Source organism: Chanodichthys erythropterus, chromosome 16, assembly GCF_024489055.1.
Source record: "Chanodichthys erythropterus isolate Z2021 chromosome 16, ASM2448905v1, whole genome shotgun sequence".
Lineage (NCBI taxonomy): Eukaryota > Metazoa > Chordata > Actinopteri > Cypriniformes > Xenocyprididae > Chanodichthys > Chanodichthys erythropterus.
The window spans coordinates 33,513,728-33,532,586 of NC_090236.1; the positions used below are offsets into that span (position 1 = coordinate 33,513,728).

General features: G+C 36.2%; 2 protein-coding genes across 2 annotated transcripts; one reads left to right on the forward strand and one right to left on the reverse strand.

Annotated features, from left to right (window-relative positions):
• Window positions 1-1,090: 1,090 nt before the first annotated feature.
• Window positions 1,091-13,658, forward strand: klhl20 (kelch-like family member 20). The gene is made up of 12 exons (XM_067362113.1): window positions 1,091-1,228; window positions 2,441-2,807; window positions 2,955-3,161; window positions 5,740-5,898; window positions 6,673-6,767; window positions 8,139-8,254; window positions 8,372-8,555; window positions 8,689-8,832; window positions 8,924-9,057; window positions 11,927-12,135; window positions 12,210-12,316; window positions 12,494-13,658. Exons 1-12 carry the CDS (start codon window positions 1,134-1,136, stop codon window positions 12,576-12,578), a joined length of 1,902 nt encoding a protein of 633 aa, XP_067218214.1. The 5' UTR covers window positions 1,091-1,133; the 3' UTR covers window positions 12,579-13,658.
• A 994-nt stretch (window positions 13,659-14,652) lies between these two features.
• On the reverse strand, window positions 14,653-18,703 carry cenpl (centromere protein L). The gene is made up of 5 exons (XM_067363546.1): window positions 18,646-18,703; window positions 18,178-18,340; window positions 17,839-18,090; window positions 15,589-16,140; window positions 14,653-15,486 (listed from the first exon to the last, which is right to left on the reverse strand). Exons 1-5 carry the CDS (start codon window positions 18,660-18,662, stop codon window positions 15,412-15,414), a joined length of 1,059 nt encoding a protein of 352 aa, XP_067219647.1. The 5' UTR covers window positions 18,663-18,703; the 3' UTR covers window positions 14,653-15,411.
• Window positions 18,704-18,859: the final 156 nt, after the last annotated feature.

Below are 18,859 nucleotides of genomic sequence, written 5' to 3' on the forward strand. Positions count from 1 at the left end.
CTACTGCGCTGATGCATTGTGGAACACGAACACTCATATAGACAGTAGCTGCACATCACATGAAGATCATTAATATATTTACATAAATGTACTGGTACTGTGCTAATTTAACTGTATCTGATATTTTTCTGATATGATATTTACAACGAGCATAAATCTATAAGAAATGTTACGAATCATAGATAAAATAACTACTGAAAGTGAGCTGTTGTCAGAGCACTCTTTCAATAGGAAAAAAATATTAATAGTCAAGAATATTTACAGTACAAACCTTGTCAGTGAACTATGAGGGCAAAACAACAACAACAACAACAACAACAACAAATCATTCATTAATCGTAATCAAGGTAAAATGTTCAATTAATGGAGATTTTGATTTTAGGTCATATCGTCCAGCCCTAGTGACTCTACTTGAAACCCAAAAGGCCTCTTATATACACAAAAAGAGAAAAAGTATGAATTTACTGTCTTTACAAACACTTGAATGTGCAACTAATATGAAGTATTATGAATATGAATATAGAATATGTTTTTTGCTGGACTAAAGCTCGGAAAACACTAAATTTGAAGCAGTGTTATTTTAGTATTATAATAGTATAATAGTATTTATAAATAGTTTGAATAAACTTATTCTATTTAAGTTAGTTCCCAATGTAACTTTTGTTTTTTAATCTAATATTTATATTTTATTTCACCTTTATTTCAATTAACAAAAACAGTGTTTAATAGTTTTAATTTTAGTTAACAAAAAACATTGACATGATGAACATTCCCAAACAATTCCCAAAACCTCAAACCCAGTTTACATCAAAATCTAGCATGATATATTATAAGCATTATTTACAGCTATTTCTTCATTTGCTGTTTTGATTATAGCTAGGTAACAGGAGTTTCTGATTTATTTAAAGTAAATTATCCAGATGAAGTATTTGTAAATATATTATATATAGGTGAAAACTGCCCTTATAATGGTAAAATAAATATATAAATGGTCTCTTGATTATAAAATAATTTCTGGCACTTCTGGTACAGTAGTCGTAGTAGTGCACGAACAGATACAGGACTTGTATTTTAGAAAGCCTATTTCCGGTCCCTGTCAGGAAACTCATCAGGAAAATAAAAAATAAAAGTGGATGGTGTCCCGTAAACCGAGCGGTTGTCTTGATATTATCTGGCTAAATCTCGACGACTTAAAATTCAATCTGGACCGATTTAATGGACAAATAAGGTGAGGGAATAACGTCTATTTTCATACAATGAGTATCGCCACCTTTGAAAACAGCTAAAACAGTACAAACCCAGCACTTCGATAAAGCTAAGCTAGAGCTAACTGACACTCACTTAGCCAGTGTGTAAACACTGAGTCTCGCTCACAGATGTACTCAAAACTTTGACGTTATGTGTATTAGCTCTACAGTTATTGTCTTAGTTCTGACTAAAGGAGACTGCATCTGCTAGTGCGCAAGGTTTGCATTAGGAATACTCTGGGCCCTGTCAAATTGGTCAACATTCACAAGAACAATATTCCATACTTTTAGAATGTCATTCCAACGTCCATAACATCGAGTTAGTGTATATATTTGCCTAATTTAAGTCACATTTCTATTTTGCTGCATTGTCTTAATTCAGCGTTTTATTCTCCAGAGCAACTCATATGAGTAGAGGTTATATTATGATTGAAAGCACTACAGTTAAATGTCAATAAATAATACGTCTACATGTATTTTATTGTTAAAGAATGTTCATAACATTCAGCGAATTCATTTGTGATGTTTACTGTGGGCGTGTGTTGCTGTCAAAATTGCTAGCCACGCTGTTTTCAAACTTGTTTGCATAGAGTTCAAACTGCTTGATCTCTAGATAATAATTTTTAAGGTAACTCGACATTTTTGGCTCAACATTCAGATGGCTCATGCATGCACAGGCACTTGCAATCATGTTGTTATGCTTTAAAAGTATTTTAAGTATGACTTTTAATCTTTTAATGACTTATCTGTATAAGGGAAGTATTTAAAGTCACCATGAAATCAAAATTGACACTTATTTTTTATGGAATGTTGCAGTATATATTAAATCCATGCACAACCATATATATATTTAATTAAAGTGCCCTCTTAATCTTTTATCAAAACTTCCCCTCCCTCTTGCAATGACCTTTCTTCTCTGATAATGTGTTTGCTGGCGTGAGGGTGGGACAAACTGTCACTCACATGAGATCACTGCAATTGCAAACCACAACTATCCAACAATCCAGTCAATTCCCGATGGACAAAATCAAGTCCCGCCTTACATTTTTTGTTTGAGAAACCTTTTCATTTGGATATTCATCACAATAGTTTGTTTTCCTGTAGCAGATACTTCAGTTTAACTTCTTGACTTCTCACAGCCTATGAGAATCAAACTAGCATAAACTAAAACATTTTTTTTGTTTGTTCCTCAGGGGTACCAGTGCACGCACAGATACCACAGGAATGGATATCACAAGTCGTTGCACCCTGGGAGACCCCAACAAGCTCCCAGAGGGAGTGCCTCAGCCTGCCAGGATGCCCTACATCTCGGACAAGCACCCTCGGCAGACCCTGGAGGTCATCAACCTGCTCCGCAAGCATCGAGAGCTTTGCGACGTGGTTTTGGTGGTGGGAGCCAAGAAGATTTATGCACACCGTGTGATCCTGTCTGCCTGCAGCCCCTATTTCAGAGCCATGTTCACCGGGGAACTGGCCGAGAGCCGACAGACAGAAGTCGTCATCCGGGATATTGATGAACGAGCCATGGAGCTGCTAATCGACTTTGCCTATACCTCGCAGGTATGCATTTCTATTGCTGTGTGTTCAATATTAGAGCTGGATTAATTTATCAACTACTGTCATTTTTGATATAAAGCTCCAATGCTTGTATTGAAGTTTAATATTAAACTTTAAACAAGCTGACGTATGTTGTGTGGTGGCCTGCAGGTGACTGTGGAGGAGGGAAATGTGCAGACTTTGCTGCCCGCTGCCTGCTTGTTACAGCTGGCAGAGATTCAGGAAGCCTGCTGTGAATTCCTCAAGCGTCAACTGGACCCCTCCAACTGCCTGGGCATCAGGGCCTTCGCCGACACTCACTCCTGCAGAGAGCTGCTGCGTATTGCTGATAAGTTCACCCAGCATAACTTTCAGGAGGTAATGGCTGCCCTCCACACACCCTCTATTGTGTTGACACTGACTGTACCATGACTTTGAACTTAAACTGTTTTGTTTTCTTTTCTCATTTGTTTTTGCTGTCTTTGGTTGTGCAGCACAGGTCTAAATGTCCTCTTTCTATTAATCATAAATGAAATTACAATGTACTAGGTTACACTTTACAGTAAAGTTCAATGAGTTAATTTTAGTTAATACATTAAGTATCTGAACAACAATTGTATCATTTAATCAAGCATTTATTACTTTTATTATGGATGGATGCTGTTTTTTTTTTTTTTTTTGCTTCAAAATGTGTTAATTTATAAATCTACTGTTTACTACTAATTCTTTTTGTTCATTATACGTTAATGTTAATTTATACAATATAAAACATTACTGATCATAAAATTTTTTAAAAGAAATGTATACTTTTATTCAGCAAGGATGCATTAACCTGATAAAAATTGACAGTTAAAGGTGCTAAAGAGGATCTTTTCGTCGACTGAGAAACCAAAGACTGTTAGTGAGTTTTTGAAATGAGCGCATGCGTAAGAACAACCCCCCTCCTTCACAGCTCATTTCGAGGGAACGCCTCCCAAAACTTGTGCACGAGTATTGGAACACGAGTGTCGCTGTGTCGTGTTAGTGGATTCATTGTGTCGAACTCACCACAGGTAACTCATAATCTGCAGTTGTCACTCCTGTCTCCTGACAAAAACATTGCATGCGGCGCCTGTGGAGTTTGGAAAGTTACTGGAGTGCGCAGCCGCGCTCGTCTCTTACAAGGAACGTCACGGCAGTGATTGACAAGCCGGAGGGCCATCGCGATCATCGTGTAAACGATTGGCTGATGTTTTTAAGGCCCTATCTCGTGCACAGATGATGTATATTAATATTATTCCTTTCAGTGCACCTAATAAATAGTCTTTTATCAGTTAGTAAAGACAGTTTCAAGTAATATTGCAAAAATGTATAAAACAAAACATCCTCTTTAGCACCTTTAAAGACATTTATAATATTACAAAAAAAAATATTTCAAATAAATGCTGGTCATTTGCACTTTCTTTTTATCAAAGAATCTTGAAAAAAAGAAAAGAAAATGAACTTAAATTACATTTTAACATATTAAAGGCAGAATATGTAAATTTTTTGGATAAAAATATCCAAAAACCACTAGAACAATGTTATATTTTGTTGACATTATCCCCAAAGTTTCCAAGAATGTTTAAATCCAGAGAAATAAGCAATTGTAACCAGGACGCGGACCTTGTTCGTGTGTCACCAATAAATGACATCATGCACGCTCAATTTCTTTATTTATACCATGGAAACACTAAAGACGCTTTAATATGTGTGTAATATGTTTTATTAGGCAGGTGAGCAACTGTTTGGATACATTCATTGACAGAAAACTAATCGTGTTATATAGCTCAACACATTAAGACTTATTGTTTAAATCTCATTGTCTTGATTTACAGTGAGTACCATGTTTTACCATACATAAATCTAGCTTACTGCAGTGTACAGCAAGTGTCTCATAGCAGCCGCTGAGCGAACGCAGAGTAGCATTATAACAACTTTCAACACTCAAATGTATCTAATATGATAAAACTGAGCTGCTTTAGCCCACATATGAATGACCGGAGAAGTGTCAACTGCAGCATAGGAAGCGCCAGACTGCGTCGACTGCGGCATAAATAAAAGTTTGCTGCTCTCGAGCCGTTTGTCGCGTTCGCCTCTCATTAGCAATCCCTTCAGTGGCCTCTTTCTGCTCTCACAGCACTATGATTTCTGCCCGAGTACTGTCCTAATTCTTTTCCACCGGCTGTAGATGTGAAGACAAAACGTCCCATGATTCCGCAAATTTAAGGTGTCAAGCTATACCTTTGTTTTAGGGTTAGGGTTACCCTAAACCTTAACATTAACATTGATTTATGAATGTTGTGTAACCATTATTGTACATTGATCTTGTGTGGTTTTGTTTAAAAAAAGCTAGATTCGATTAGTAGTTCTGGTCGTAATTATCATAAGCTGGATTGTTACATTCCTGGAAAACCTGTACATTTCAGACAATTTAAAAAAAAGTTGATTTCAAGGCTTGGATAAGGCATTGAAATGTCTATTGTCAATATGAAAGTTTCTAATGATGCTAAATAAAATATTTCTTCAGTTAGATATTACACTGGTCAGAAAGTGTGGGAACCCTGTATGAGACTTTAGTGTGACTTCCCTGTTACTAATTTTAGCCGTGGACTCAGCTTTCCATCAACTAGTTTAGGGTTTCCCTGATGGCCGTATACCCCTGTTATTTTTGACTCATGGGAAGAACCCCCATTGCTGGTATCAAATGAACACCGTCCTTGTTTCTTTATTTAGTTTAAAAGAGTCATATGCACTGCAAAAGTCATAGGTTAGATTCCTAGGGAATGTATAAACTATTTATGTGTGAAAGTGTTTTTACAAATAATTGTGATCTGGTTTTTGAAAGAAATTGATACCTGTCAAATGGCCCATTCATGTTTTTAATTTTTAATTTTTTTATTTATTTATTTTTATTATTATAATTTCTGCCTTTTAGGTGATGGAAAGTGAAGAGTTCATGCTGCTGCCAGCCAACCAGCTGATAGACATCATCTCCAGTGATGAGCTCAATGTTCGGAGTGAGGAGCAGGTGTTTAATGCTGTAATGGCCTGGGTTAAATACAGCATTCAGGAGCGCAGGCCTCAGCTGCCACAGGTCAGATATAAGCACATGAATCACTGTAGACATACTGCTTCTGGTAGATGCTCATAATGTGGAAGAAAAATAAACTCAAGTAGTTTTGTATATGTAGTGTATATCAACTTTTGTCGTTCTATTGGTTAAAAAACAAAACTGCATGCATTTTTTTGGAAGAACATTGTTTTGGTTGTGCTTCGGCTCTGCATGACTGTGCGGATGAGTGGTTCTTTCTCATAATGACAACAAAAAAAAAATCACTATTAGGCTGAAGAGATATAACCAGTTTACATGGAAAAGATCTCAAACTGACTAGCTGAAGATGTTGCTATAGCTCATTACTCACTACTCCTTTCTGTGTAGATGGTATTAATAGACACGGTACTTTGTTGAGAATAAATTCCGGCACAGCGCTACAACAACCATAAGTAAATGACCCTTCATAATAGATAATTCTGTACAGTGAATTCTGTTAGAGAGCTCCATATTTATCTGTTCAATACAATACCTTACTCACCTGTTGAGTAATAAAAACATCATCTGTGTTGCTTTTGCAACTTTTTGAATCCCTCAGTCTTGCCATCTCCAAAAAGCCAATGTTGTTTCATGTTTTATTACGAGCTCTTTTTACCAGGAGAATCTCCTCTGTTCAGCGTTTTTATATATATATAAAATATATAAAATATATAATATATATTTTGGAAAAAAAAAAAATTATTTACACTTGCATAAAAGAGATGAATGAGATGAATAATTCATGAGACATGTCATCTGGTTTTGTCATGGCAACAGGTTCTCCAACACGTGCGTCTTCCCCTCTTGAGCCCGAAGTTTCTGGTTGGGACGGTGGGTTCAGATCCTCTGATCAAGAGTGATGAGGAGTGTAGGTATGTGTGAACAACAGTGCTATAAATTACTTAATATTGTAGTATTAACTGTATTTCACTTTTGCCAATAAATGTCCAATATTTAATAAAAGCATATTTGAATGAACTGTGATGGTTTTAAAGCAAAAAAAAAAAAAAACATCCATCCATAATAAAATTAATCCATACGGCTCCTAAAGGCCTTTTGAAGTGAAGCAATGTGTTTTTGTAAGAAACACATCCATATTTAACTTCAAATAACTAGCTTCCGGCGGACAACCATACGCATACTGTGCAAGTCGACTATAGGCTCCGGTATACTTCAAGCAAACTTCTTTTTTGTTCTTCGTTTAGGGGTAAAACGAAGTTCGAAATGTGTGACCAGCGATATACTGTAAACGAACATCTGACGCCACCCACACTGCTAAGAACGGCGTTTAGATGAATATGTAAATATGTACCGTGCATTTTCTTCTCAGTAACAAAATAAACACAACAAAAATGAGAAAACAGCAAGCATTTATTATATAAAGCATAAGAAAAGCATCTGATCATAACAGCATGGGTATGTTAGCACGAGCTCTGCAAAGTAGCACTTCAGTCACGTCACGTCTTCATATAGCACTTTATTCAATAGATTGCTTAAAATCAAGCAGCTTTACAGTATCAAACATGAAAAACAGTGTTAGTGCTTCATTTTTTTACAAGCACAACTTCATTTTGTACTATAAAGCTGCTATCCAGTGTGTTCATGTTTTTACCCACAAAGCTCTTACCTCAATGACTCGGATCAAATGAGTCAGAGACGCGGTCCACGCGAATGAAGGTGGAGCCTCAGCGCACACCTCCTATTACGTTATCGTCACTGACCAATGGTAGTACGAAGGTGTTTTGCAGCTGGAACGAAAATTCGCTTTGGCAAGCCGTTTCGAACTTCCAAAAAGAACACAAAACGAACTTCGTTTTGGCCTGATTTTGTTCGAAATGACATCACATCAGTTCGTTCTTCGATTTCGTTTGAAGTATACCGGAGCCTTTACGCCAAATCAGTACCCCCTTTTACTTGTCTCTTGCTATGAATATAGCCATAATAGCTGGCATGGTGCTCAATTATAAACAAACAAACAAACAAGCAATACTATATTTTGAGGAATTTGTACTTTAATCACATACTATTCAAACTGAATATTGTATTCAATCAATATTATATTAAACCTTTTCAGGCCTTTGCAAAGATCATATTTTATAGGTCATCTTGACGTAAATCTTTTAAGAAAAAAAAAATGTGTCTGTCGAATTAAAAATTCTCTATTAAAATTTAAATGTAAAATTTCCATTCCAGGTTCTAAATTGTTAGAGCACAGATTAAACAACACTTTTTTGTCCCTATAGGGACTTGGTCGATGAAGCCAAGAACTACCTCCTGCTACCTCAAGAGCGCCCCCTAATGCAGGGACCTAGAACCCGGCCCAGAAAGCCTATTCGTTGTGGAGAAGTACTGTTTGCTGGTGAGTGTTTTAGCAAACAGATCTTTGTTCTTATTCCACTGATTTTCCTCTTCCACATCTGATTTCAGCAGTCGTTCTTGTGAGTTTTGTTTGTGTGACTGTTGTCCTGTCTGTCAGTGGGAGGTTGGTGCAGTGGTGACGCTATTTCAAGCGTTGAGCGCTACGACCCCCAGACTAACGAGTGGAGGATGGTGGCATCCATGAGCAAACGGCGCTGTGGAGTTGGTGTCAGTGTTCTGGATGATCTGTTGTATGCTGTTGGCGGACATGACGGCTCGTCTTATCTCAACAGTGTGGAGAGGTGCTGCTTGAAAAATACAAATTCATCCATATTTATCACACTTCTAGAGTCTAATGAATAAATTATTCAATTAAATTATTATGGATAAAAAAAAACGTAACTGTACATTTACGCCCTCTGCTGGCTCTGTCAGGTATGACCCTAAGACTAACCAGTGGAGCAGTGACGTCGCCCCTACTAGCACCTGCAGGACCAGTGTGGGTGTTGCTGTATTAGGGGGGTACCTGTATGCTGTGGGAGGTCAGGATGGCGTTTCCTGTCTCAACATTGTAGAAAGGTTAGTAGTAAAATAATTAGATGATTATCATTGAAATATCTCCATTGGCATGACATATACATATGTACCTTTTTTTTTCTTTTCTTTTCAGGTATGATCCGAAAGAGAATAAGTGGACTCGTGTTGCCTCAATGAGTACCAGGCGGTTGGGTGTGGCTGTAGCCGTGTTGGGAGGTTTTCTTTACGCAGTAGGCGGCTCAGATGGCACATCCCCACTAAATACAGGTAAATACAGGAAGATGTAGAGGCAAAACTCAGTCAGACCAAAGTGATCAGATACTGCTATGCTTGCAATTAATACTTGATGTGTCTTCTGTACTTCTATGAATAAATGCAGCTGAGGAGATTTTGACAGTTTCATGTTGGCAGTATCAGATGTTATCCAATAAAAGACAATTACTAAGTTTGAACTTATCAGTTCAGGTAAATTGTTCAAAGTATCAGTAGTTGTCTAGATGGTACTAGTATCAAATTGAATAAAAGTTGCAACTTTTTGTGAAATTTCTCATTACCACAGAATATGAATATAAATATTTATTAAATTAAAACAAAGGCATATATTGTTTTCAAGAATTAACAAGAAGTAAACATTGCTTCAAGATTTTTCAAATAATTAAACCGTTATTAATAAAATCAAATTAACGAATTGAGACGTGAGTAGTTTTCTCTTTTTTTGTCAATATTGCTAGATTAATATTAACATTTATAATGGACAGATTAATTACATTTAAAGGATAGTTTACCCAAAAATGAAAATTCTGTCATCATTTACTCAACCTCAAGTTGTTCCAAGCCTTTATGTGTTTCTTTTTTCTGCCGAACACAAAAGAAGATATTTTGAAGAATATGGGTAGCCAAACAGTTGATGGACCCCATTGACTTCCATAGTATGGAAAAAAATACTATGGAAGTCTATGGAGCCTAGGGTTGCAAAGGGCCGGTAAATTTCTGGAAACTTTCCACAGGAACTTAACCTGGGGAATTTTGGAAAATTCCAATTTGGAAACTTAACAGGAATTTATGTGAATTTACGGAATTTATGGGAATTAATTGGAAATTTTGGGAAATTTATATAAATGTATAATATTTACATAAAAAGTATCATATAAAAGCAAATAAAACATTTTCTTTGGTCATACCATTAAATAAGTTATTTATTTTTCGCATTCAGTTCTAATTTAGTAAATATGTCAAATAAAATAAATTTATTTTTATTGCAACAATCGTTGTGTTATTTATTTCAGTGTCACATGATCCTTCAGAAATCATTCTAATATGCTGATTTAATACTCAGTTATTATCATTGTTGGAAACAGTTGTGCTGCTGAATATTTTTTGGAACCTTTAATACTATTTTCAGGATTCCCTTACTTACAAATTTTGAACAGTAGTGTATATTGTTACAAAAGATTTTAAATAAAGATTTTAAATAAATGCTGTTCTTTAAATTTTTATGCACAACTGTTTCCAACATTGATAACGGAGTATCAAATTAGCATATTAGAATGATTTCTGAAGGATCATGTGACACTGAAGACTGGAGAAATGATGCTGAAAATTCAGCCTTGCATCACAGAAATAAATTATATTTTCATGTATATCAAAATAGAAAGCCATTATTTTAAAAATTGTAGTTATGTTTCACAATATTACTGCTTTATTTCTGTATTTTTGATCAAATGTGCATGTTATGGACTGGGAGAATGCACAGTGCATGCAGGGGGTGTTTCCTCAATAGCCCTGCAGTAAGTAGTGTGCTGTGTGAATGTCAGGGTAAAAATTCAACTAAAATTGCATTTAATATGGTTGTTTTAACCAAAATTATGCTGCAAGATGTTCTTTTCAACTACATTTAAGTACCCTTTCATAGGCTAACCTGTAATTTTGCAAATTCCCTGTTTATTCCTGTTAATTCCCATATATTCCCGTTAATTCCCATATATTCCCGTTAATTCCCATGGAAAGTTTCCAGCTTTGAAAATTCCTGGAATTTTGCAACCCTAATGGAGCCCATCAACTGTTTGGTTACCGACATTCTTCAAAAGATCTTCTTTTGTGTTTTCTTCCTTTCAAAAACATTAAAGGCACAATATGTAAGATTTTTGGATTAAAATATCCAAAAATCACTAGAACAGTGTTGTATATTTTGTTGACTTGTGTAGTTGCATTATCCCAGATGTTTCAAAAACTGTTTAAATCCAGAAAAATAAGCAATTTTAACTAGTGGCCTGTCCCTTGTCATTGCTTCGCCTATCGGTGACATCATACCTGCGTTACCCTTGACGTCCGGTTTTATTTTGTAGAAACAATGGAAACCCCAAAGATGGACAAGGGAATTTTATTGGACAAGGGAATAACTAATTGGATACATTCATAGACAGACGAATAATCATTGTTATATAGCTCAACACGTTTAGTCTTATTGTTTAAATCTTGTTTTCTTAATTTTCTGAGAGTACCAAGCTTTTACTATGCCTCGGAGACAAAGCTAACATAGCATAATCAGATGCAGCAGTAATACAGCATTTTTTCCATCATACAATGTTTTAAAATGAATTGCATGCCATTTATCAACACAAGCCAACCAACATTTCTATCTTACTGCAGTGTGTCTCAAACAAGTGTCTCACAGCAGCCGCCGAGCGATCGCACAGAGTAACGTTATAACATCATTTTCAACACACTCAAATGGATCTAATATAATAAACAGCGCTGCGTTACCCCACATACACTAGATCGGAAGAAGCAGAAGCGATCGTCTGCGGCATAATAAAAGTTCTGCTGCTCTCGAGGCACATGTCACACTCGTCTCTCATTAGCAATCGCTCCAGCGGCCTCGTTTCTACTCGCACAGCACTTGGCCCTGCTCTGCTTCATACTACAGTAATGTTAATATGTCCCATGATTCCACTCTCAATCTCTGCGTCATCAAGCTACGACTTTTGAATAGGTGACCTCTAGTGGCGAAAAATGACATATTGTGCCTTTAAAAAAATCTTAATCACCCCAATCATTTGAACAGTAGTGCCGTTTACTGAATTTCAGGTATTTAAAGGAAATGCAGGATGTTTATTAACAGTTATTTTGTTGACAGTGGAGAGGTATAACCCGCAAGAGAACCGCTGGCATACGGTGGCACCCATGGGAACCCGTCGGAAACACCTAGGCTGTGCCGTGTACCAAGACATGATCTACTCTGTGGGCGGCAGAGACGATACCACAGAACTGAGCAGCGCTGAGCGATACAATCCCAGAACCAATCAGTGGTCCCCTGTGGTTGCCATGACGTCCAGAAGGAGCGGGGTATGAGATTCTTAGATCTTGTGTCAGCCTCTTATAAAAGAATTGGCCAACAAACACACTCTCTCTTGTTCTAGGTTGGTTTAGCAGTAGTAAATGGCCAGTTGATGGCAGTTGGAGGATTTGACGGTACCACGTACCTGAAAACTATAGAAGTCTATGACCCCGATGCCAACACATGGAGGTAAATATGCACACTGCCTTCTGTTCTTAATGTATTTTTGATGAAATGTATGCAGCCTTGGTGAGCAGAAGAGACTTCTTTCAAAAACATTAAAAAGAACCCAAAACGTTTAAACCTGAATCACATTATATGTCATTTGCCAGTCACTAATTGTTTTTTTTCCCCCCCTCCCTCAAGGCTCTATGGTGGAATGAACTACAGGAGGTTGGGAGGTGGTGTTGGTGTAATAAAAATGACTCACTGTGAATCACATATATGGTAACACCTACAGCATCCATCTCACAGATGCCTCACCATAGCTCGTGCCTCATAGAGACATTGTGCATCATGCAAGTGGTTATAAACTGAGTATTGTCTCCAGTTACTGAGATGGCAAAGGTATACTATCTCTGGAAGCTGCTCGAAGGAGACTCATCTGTACGGCCATAGAGCATGACTCCATTTTGTTTTTACATTTGGTTTCTCTTTCATACTTGAGCATAGCCAAAGGCAGCGATTTGAAGAGAGAAACAGCAGCCGGAAAAGCATCGGCCAGAGCATTTGTTTTTCTGGAAGGAACTATCTGTTTGACTGCATTGAAGAATTACAGTAACCTGAAACACATCACTGGGGATTGGTGTGAATGACGTTCATGTTTCCCTGATTGATGTTCTGGTCTGAATTGGATGCACTGTGATTTCTTTACCATTTCTTTAACTTTAGTTTTTTTCCCTTTTTTTTTTTATGAGTTGTACACTGAGCATGATCTGTTCCTCTGCATTCTTACCAGATGTAAGCAGATTAGTTGAGTTTCTATCTTTGGTGTACTGAAAATGCAGTTCCTCCGTGAAACTTTTGCAATCTAATGAAGGCTGTTGCAGAAGAAAATAAGTTATTTTTGAAGCAGTCATAAACAGGTTTTACGTATTATCAATTTGTTTACTTTTATACAACCGAATGCATCAATGAGTCAGTCCATGCACTTTAATCCACTAAGATTTTTTTCTATTAAAGTCTGTATTGTTTTTTTTTTTTCTTTAAAATATTGTTGGATGTATAGTTTTATGCAAGTTTGAGGACTAAGGTAAAGTTTTTTTTCTGAAATTTCAGAACAGGATTGTAGTGGTAGCAGCCTGCACGTATGGTTGGAAATGTAATGTTAAGCTTGTTACTGAATATGAGATGAAACTGCCCATTTTTTTTTTTTTAAATGAACACTTATTTTCCCACAGGACAGTAATGTGTTCTAATCTTGGTGTTGAAAAACGGTTACATAAAGTATATCTTCCATGATCTTACCTTTATTTAATTTTAAAGCTGTTCAACTGTCTAAACATTTCAAAACTTTGAAAGTTGAAATAAAACAGAAAAAAAAAAAAAAATCCAAATGCTTTGTCAATTCTGAAATTGTATTGATAAGTGATCAACCTTTAAATGAGGTTTAAATCAGTGGTTCTCAACCTTATTGACTCGGAAAGATAATATTTGGAGACACCCCCCCTCCCCCCTACATAATATTCTCTGGTACTTTTGCTGTAATGATGTTTGTCATGTTTTAAAACATATTAATATAATAATAGCCAATATGACATGACTTATAGTGGTTTTTAGCATTAAACTTCTTAAGTCAACTTTTAGGTTGATAGCCACTGGTTCAGATCTCTCAAATCTAGAAACATGTTCAACTAAAGGGATAGTTCACCCAAAAATGAAAATTCTATCATTTACTCACCCTCAAGTTGTTCCAAATCTGTATAATTTTCTTTGTTCTGTTGAACACAAAGGAAAATATTTTTAAGAATGTGTTGAACTGAACAGTTTTGGGGCACCATTGACTACTACGGAAGTCGATGGTGCCCCAAAGTGGCCTGGTTACAAACTTTCTTCCTTTGTAAATATCTTCCTTTGTGTTCAACAGAGCAAAGAAATTTATACAGATTTGGGACAACTTGAGGGTGAGTAAATGATAGAATTTATTTTTGGGTGAACTATCCCTTTAAAGCAGCAACTTTTGACACTAGTGGTTAATAAACAGAATTGCATGTGTCTTGTGGAAGAACATTGTAGCTGGAACTGTTTCTCTGTTTATGTCTATGACGAGTCACGCGGGTACTATGCTACTCCGCAGCACTGACGAACCGCCCGGTCTAAAATAGTCCCAATATAAACCCTTATTAGGTGTACCGTAGTGATTCAGGATAAGACAAAACACAGTTTGGAAAATTAATTCATGATGTACTCATTATATACATTTTGAACACAAAAGTTACGGACTGCAGATTTAACCAAAAATGGCTGTTTCTCCTCATATGAATTGGGGATATAAATAAAAGAAATCAACTTAGATTTGTGCTTTATTGAGAGACGAAAGGTTGCTCAATTCAAAAACATTTTATCCACATTGTAGGTCCTTTACTTATCTAAATGATTAAATGAAGGATGTGTCTTGAGTGCAGATGAATCAAAGTAATATCAACACAAAAAGGTCCACCAAAAATCTTTTAAAATCCAAAATAACTATCCTTCCAACAAAAAAGTTCCACCTACATGCTTAATAAAACATTATACATTTCAACTGTTAGATGCTGACATTAACACTGCAAGCAAAACTTAATATGATAATTTCAGAGACCCTGAACACTGTCAAAACAAACATCCAAAATCAAGCCAGCCGCCATTCATTATGCAAAGAGGACAGCTGTCCCTAAGTGATACATACTTTCAAGGGTACAAAATGTTTGTATAAAATATCAACATATCTTACAATATACTAATTACAGATATTAACATATTTGTGTGAACTATTTATAAGCACCTATACATATAGTAGTGATAAATTTACATAGTTAACAAATTTATTTGTGATTATTAAGTATCACAATAATATAAGCCTTATGGACTGATGTTATTTGTCTTGATAAGAAAAGAAAACGGATCAAAAAGCAGAATAAAAACAAGCTCAATTTTAAAACTGGAAAACAGACATAGACATTTTACAGCACAAAAAATAAATATGAGACAATAAGCCTTAAAAGAATTAAAAGTTTAGATGTCATAGAAAAAAAATAAACAGCAACAAAAAAATATATTTACAAATCTAAAATAGAAAGCAGATTTTAAGTTAGCATTTTCAGAAGGGCACATTCTGTCAGCATGGTAAGTAAGGTGGTGATGTAGTCACTGTTTCCGATCTGAAAAAGAGAGAAATAGTTTAAAAAAAAAAATAAAAAAAATCATAACACCGTAAAGATGCAACATTCTAAATATGCAACGAATAGACCCATAGCAATTACCTTGATTTTCCCATCAAGCTGTGCTGATCCCAGAGCGGTAGATACTTTCACGAGCATACCAGCAGACAGGTAGATCTTAAAGTGTCTGAAAAAATGAGTCTCCAGCCCGTTCATGAAAGATTGGACCTCTTTAATATCGATCCGGCCATCTGTACTCTCCACTGGGTGAATACTGTTCCACAGCTCCCACGCATCCTGTGGGTTCACGGTGTACGAGACATCCAGAGGTGGTTGTGACGGAAGGCTCCAGGCTAGCTTCAGATACCTGATATTGCAGGTGGGATGGCAGCCAGTCCACAAAGCAGCCAGCCAATTGAGAGTGGTGGAGTTCAAAGCCAAAGAACCAAAGTTGCAATCAAAAGCCCTCTCGAACCAGGATTTAACAAGTGTCGTAAGAGACTCTGGTCCACTCGTGCAAAACAAAGGCAAGCTGACAAAATCAGGAGGCAGCGCTCTCAGGTACTCTAGATCACCGTTGACGCATGTGAGCCAACCGCGCCAGACAACTTTCGGTGCATCTGCTGCTGCGGCAAACACCGGTTTGGATTGGATCTGAGGGAATAAAAGAAGGAAAAACAACAGCATGAATGCAGGACAGTTATACACCAATGTTCAAGAGTTTGTGGTTGGTTTTTGAAAGACGTCTCTTATATTAATCTAGGATGCATTCATTTGATCAAAAATACAGTAAACTGTAATGTGAAATATTATTACACTTTAAAATAATTTCCTAAAATGTCATTTATTTCTGTGATGATAAAGGTGAATTTTCAGCAACCATTATATGCCAATTTGGTGCTTAAAGGTTTAGTTCACCCAAATAAAGTCGTAGTTTTTGTTATTTTTGGACCAAAATGTATTTTCGATGCTTAAAAACTTCTAACTGATCCACTGATGTCACATGGACTACTTTGATGATGTTTTTATTACCTTTCTGGACATGGACAGTATACCGTACATACATTTTGAATGGAGGGACAGAAAGCTCTCGGACTAAATCTAAAATATCTTAAACTGTGTTCCGAAGATGAACGGAGGTCTTACGAGTTTGGAACGACATGAGGGTGAGTCATTAATGACATAATTTTCAATTTTGGGTGAATTAACCCTTTAAGAAACATTTTTTATTTTATTATTATATTTATTATTAATGTTGGAATTATTTTTGTGGAAATCAATGCATTTTTTCAGGATTCTTTGATTAAAAGAATGGCATTTATTTGAAATGTAACTCTATAACAGATAAAAATGTCTGTATTGTCAGTTTAAAGAGATAGTTCACCCAAAAATTAATTAATGCTGATTTGGTGCTCAATAAACTTTTTTTTTCCTATTATTATTAATGTTGAAAATGGTTTGCTGCTTAATATCTTTTGTGGAAATCATAATGCATTTTTATTTTTTTTTTAGGATTCTTTGATAAATAGAAAGTTCAGAAGAATGGCATTTATTTGACACGGAACTCTTATGTATAAATGTCTTTACAGTCAATTTAAAGGGTTAGTTCACCCAAAAATTAAAATTCTGCCATTAATTACTCACCCTCATGTCGTTCCACACCCATAAGACTTTCGTTCATCTTCGGAACACAAATTAAGACCTTTTTTAATGAAATCTGAGTGATTTCTGTCCCTCTATAGACAGCTATGCAACTGACACGTTGATGCTTCAAAAAGTTCATAAAGAGATCGTAAAACTAATCAATATGAATTGAGCGGTTTAGTCCAAATGTTCTGAAGAGACTCGATCATTTTATATGATGAACAGATTTAATTTAGGCTTCTATTAACATAAACATTCATCAAGTCACACATCAGTTGTGGTAAACTGAAGCTCAAGCATGTTTGCTTGACGTGCAAGAACCAATGAGGTTCATTCTCATGCGTTACATCACGTTTGAGCTTCTGTTTATGTTCACTGTTCAGTGTTTGTATGTGAATAAAAGCCTAAATTAAATCTGTTCATCCTGTTCATTTGGACTAAACCGCTCGATTCATGCGGATTAGTTTTACGATCTCTTTATGAACTTTTTGAAGCGTCAAAGTGTCAGCTGCATAGCTGTCTACAGAGGGACAGAAATCTCTCAGGTTTCATCAAAAATATCTTAATTTGTGTTCCGAAGATGAATGAATGTCTTACGGGTTTGGAACGACATGAGGGTGAGTAATTAATGACAGAATGTTCATTTTTAGGTGAACTAACCCTTTAAGTATTAATTTCTTAAAAAAAGAAAAAAAAATTCAGACTTACCTGAATGAAAACAGTCTCAGCATCCTCACTGGTCTCAGCTAGTCCAAGAACTGAGGTAAACGTGACCTTGAATCCTGCCTCTAACCCGACTTCAACTGCAACTCCTTGCTGTCTCTCTGCTATGATGAAGGCTGAGAGATGCTTGGAATATGATTTCAGCTCTGTATGTCTGAAGCGATACAAAGGAGTGACGTAGGACAGCTTCCACTCATTTTTCACCAGAAGAGCAATATGCTCAGGGTCAACCTTATTCTATAGAAAGAAAAAAAAAAGATATTTGTCACTCATAGCTACTCTATGTCAGAAACAGCATTTAGAGTCCTTTTCATGGTCTCTTACAGTGATGATTTGTGATTTGGCAGCCTCTCTACTGGTTGGGATCTTCAAGACTGTTAAATGTCCTGGTGTTTGCCAGAAATATGAGGGTGCTTCCACACAGCTCCGGCCATAGCTTTTGCTTCTACGAGTTACAGGTCTGCTGGTGGCAGGAGTATTGACGGCACTGCATGGGTAAAAGAAAAAGTTCAATACATTCAGTCAGTGTGTTATTTAATAAAATGTTACATGTTGTAACTATACTTTTAAAATATACTTGAACTGTTATTTTGAGGTTTAAAGCACTTAATCAAACACAACTTGATCAGAAAACAAAAACAGCAGTTCAGACAACCGCTACTATTAGCACTTCGCTAATCCACTGCATGATCATCGTACTAACGTTAAGTAAAATGCTAATACGTGTTGTGTTTTAAATAACTCATTCAAAATTTATTTTTAAGAAAAGCTAAAAACATATATCAGCCGTACCTGCCTCTCCCCTCCATGATGAACAAAAACACACCGAGCCCAAAAAAATCAGGAAGAGGATTTGAACATCCCGCTTTCCCATCGTGCAACGGGGCGGAGCAGGTATAATAATCGATTGCTGATACCAAAATAGAAATATATATTTCTACATTTAGATTACTCTAGATCATATTTACCAAAATGAATAAATGACGGCGACCACTATACAATAATG

What these genes read in the sequence shown, in the direction of transcription:
- cenpl (XM_067363546.1), bottom strand. An exon ending in CTGAGACTGTTTTCATTCAG is followed by an intron (nt 16,141 to 17,838) that starts GTAAGTCTGAAT and finishes TTATTCCCTCAG; the next exon opens with ATCCAATCCAAACCGGTGTT. An exon ending in AGCTTGATGGGAAAATCAAG is followed by an intron (nt 15,487 to 15,588) that starts GTAATTGCTATG and finishes TCTCTTTTTCAG; the next exon opens with ATCGGAAACAGTGACTACAT.
- klhl20 (XM_067362113.1), top strand. Translation starts at nt 1,134, where the DNA reads ATGGTGTCCCGTAAACCGAGCGGTTGTCTTGATATTATCTGGCTAAAT. An exon ending in GCAGGCCTCAGCTGCCACAG is followed by an intron (nt 5,899 to 6,672) that starts GTCAGATATAAG and finishes TCATGGCAACAG; the next exon opens with GTTCTCCAACACGTGCGTCT. An exon ending in AAGAGTGATGAGGAGTGTAG is followed by an intron (nt 6,768 to 8,138) that starts GTATGTGTGAAC and finishes TTGTCCCTATAG; the next exon opens with GGACTTGGTCGATGAAGCCA.